The 2,129-nt window shown below is 37.6% G+C and overlaps 1 protein-coding gene across 1 annotated transcript; it reads left to right on the forward strand.

Annotated features, from left to right (window-relative positions):
- Positions 1–246: 246 nt before the first annotated feature.
- On the forward strand, positions 247–1,787 carry LOC133315587 (dof zinc finger protein DOF3.6-like). Its single transcript, XM_061517240.1, has 2 exons — positions 247–453; positions 647–1,787. The coding sequence occupies exons 1-2, from the start codon at positions 403–405 to the stop codon at positions 1,529–1,531; spliced, it is 936 nt and encodes a 311-aa protein (XP_061373224.1). The 5' UTR covers positions 247–402; the 3' UTR covers positions 1,532–1,787.
- The last annotated feature ends 342 nt before the right edge of the window (positions 1,788–2,129 follow it).

The following is a 2,129-nucleotide window of genomic DNA, read 5'->3' on the forward strand; positions in this document are numbered from 1 at the left end:
GACAGTGATAATTAATGTTGCTACACAGACATAAAAAAATACGGTGTAATCATAACTTTTATTTTATTGTATTTTTTTTCTCTTCGATGCATGGGAGCCACTAACCCTTTTTATGAACAAATTTACAGACCAACCCATAAAAAAAGTAGCTTATAGGTTAAGAAACTTCGTCCACTCAAAACCCTAAAAATATAATAAAACAAAAAGAGATGCGAATGAGGGGAATAAGCGCAAAGTAAACAAATTAAAGCCTCTTCTTGCTTTCCTCTTCCCTCTTCATCTTTAATGCTCTTTTTCCCTTTCTTTCTCGGCTCTGGTATTCCCTTGGTGTGATTCTCCACCATCTCCCTAAAGAGCCATCAAACTTTATAAAAGAAAAAAACATAAAAGGATTCAAACACCATGGTTTTCTCTTCTGTTCCAGTCTATGTAGATCCTCCCAACTGGCAGCAGGTAATTAAGTTTTTTTTTTTTTTTTTGCCCCCTCAAATTTCAGCCACAGCTTCTGAACCCTAAAAAAGAAAAGGAAAATTGCTAAAGATAAATTATTCCTATTCGTTGTAATATCTTCTTGAATATACCAGATTTGTTTCCTTCGTAATAATTTTTCTTTTTTTTTGTGCCTTTTTCTTATTTGTTTTTTCAGCAACAAAATCATCATCATCATCAAGCAAATGGCAGTGAGAACACTCACATACTTCCACCTTTGCCTCCACAGGCAAATCATGTTGGAGGTGGTATTGGAGCAATCAGACCGGGCTCGATGGCAGATCGAGCCCGGCTAGCTAAGATACCACCTCCAGAGCCAGCTCTGAAGTGTCCTCGCTGTGATTCCACGAATACTAAGTTTTGTTACTTCAACAATTACAGTCTCACTCAACCCCGTCACTTCTGCAAGACTTGTAGACGCTATTGGACAAGAGGGGGTGCTCTTAGGAATGTTCCTGTGGGTGGAGGTTGTCGTAGAAACAAGAAGAACAAAAGGAGTCGCTCCAAATCTCCTTCAGCAAGTGAGAAACAAACACTTTCAAGTCCATCAAGTGCAATACCTACTTCAGGAGGAACAATCACTCATGAGCTAATAGGTCAATTGCCACAACCACAACCACCTAACCTACCTTTCATGGCCTCTCTACAGAATCTGAGTCGCTATGGAGTTGGAAACATGGGTTTAGGTTTGCGTGAGATTCAAGGACAGACCACGGATCATATGGGGTTTCATCAAATTGGTGGTGGTGGAGGAGTGGATCAGTGGCGGTTGCAGCAATTTCCTTTCTTGAATGGTTTTGATTCAACTTCAGCTGGTTCATACCCTTTTCAAAGTGAAGGTATTGAGGCACCTTTAGGCTTGGTTGGAGATATAGCTGCAAGTTCTAGGGTTACTACTCAGATTCCACCAGTTAAAATGGAAGAAAATGGAGCTATAAATTTATCAAGATCAACTCTGCAGAATGTCTCGGAAAATAACCAATACTATTCATGGACTGATATTTCAGGTCTTGCATCTTCTTCCACTAGTCATCTCTTGTAAACTTTGACTCCCCATCACCTGAATTCAACTCCTTGCTTGAATTCAAACCCTTCACCATCAGATCGATGGTGAAAACGCAGTTGACAGAAATTAACGCAGAAATATGGTAAAGTTAATGATCTTCTTCTTGTTGTAATTTCTGGTAATTGATTGTTTTATGTTTTATGTTTTTTTTTTTTTTCTTTTGAATCGAATCTAGTAATTTGTGTACTATATAAGGGCTTGTGTGTGCATGTAATGTTTTGTATGTTTGCTATCTGACGTTAATGTTATCTTATTTTATTACAAAGCTTTCTCCTTAGTTTACTTAACGTCTATTACCAACTACTTACATCATGCTAGCTAGCTCACACTATTGCACCGGTTTTTTTTTCCCACATATAAGATGATCAGATTCAGCTAACACGATAAAGCATAGTTATAGGAAAAGAAGAGAAAAATGATGTTGATACACAGTACTAAAGAATGTGCCACTCCACATTAACTTTAGGTCTTTAACCAAGGTAGTGTTTCTCGGGATAATAAGTTTATTTAATTATCTTAATTTGTGAAACACTCTTAATGCAAAGGAATTGCATATATAGAGATATCCCATGGG

This window comes from Gastrolobium bilobum, unplaced genomic scaffold (genome assembly GCF_033153095.1).
Source record: "Gastrolobium bilobum isolate Gb01-03AN ecotype WA unplaced genomic scaffold, APGP_CSIRO_Gbil_v1 utg1559, whole genome shotgun sequence".
Taxonomy (NCBI): Eukaryota; Viridiplantae; Streptophyta; class Magnoliopsida; order Fabales; family Fabaceae; genus Gastrolobium; species Gastrolobium bilobum.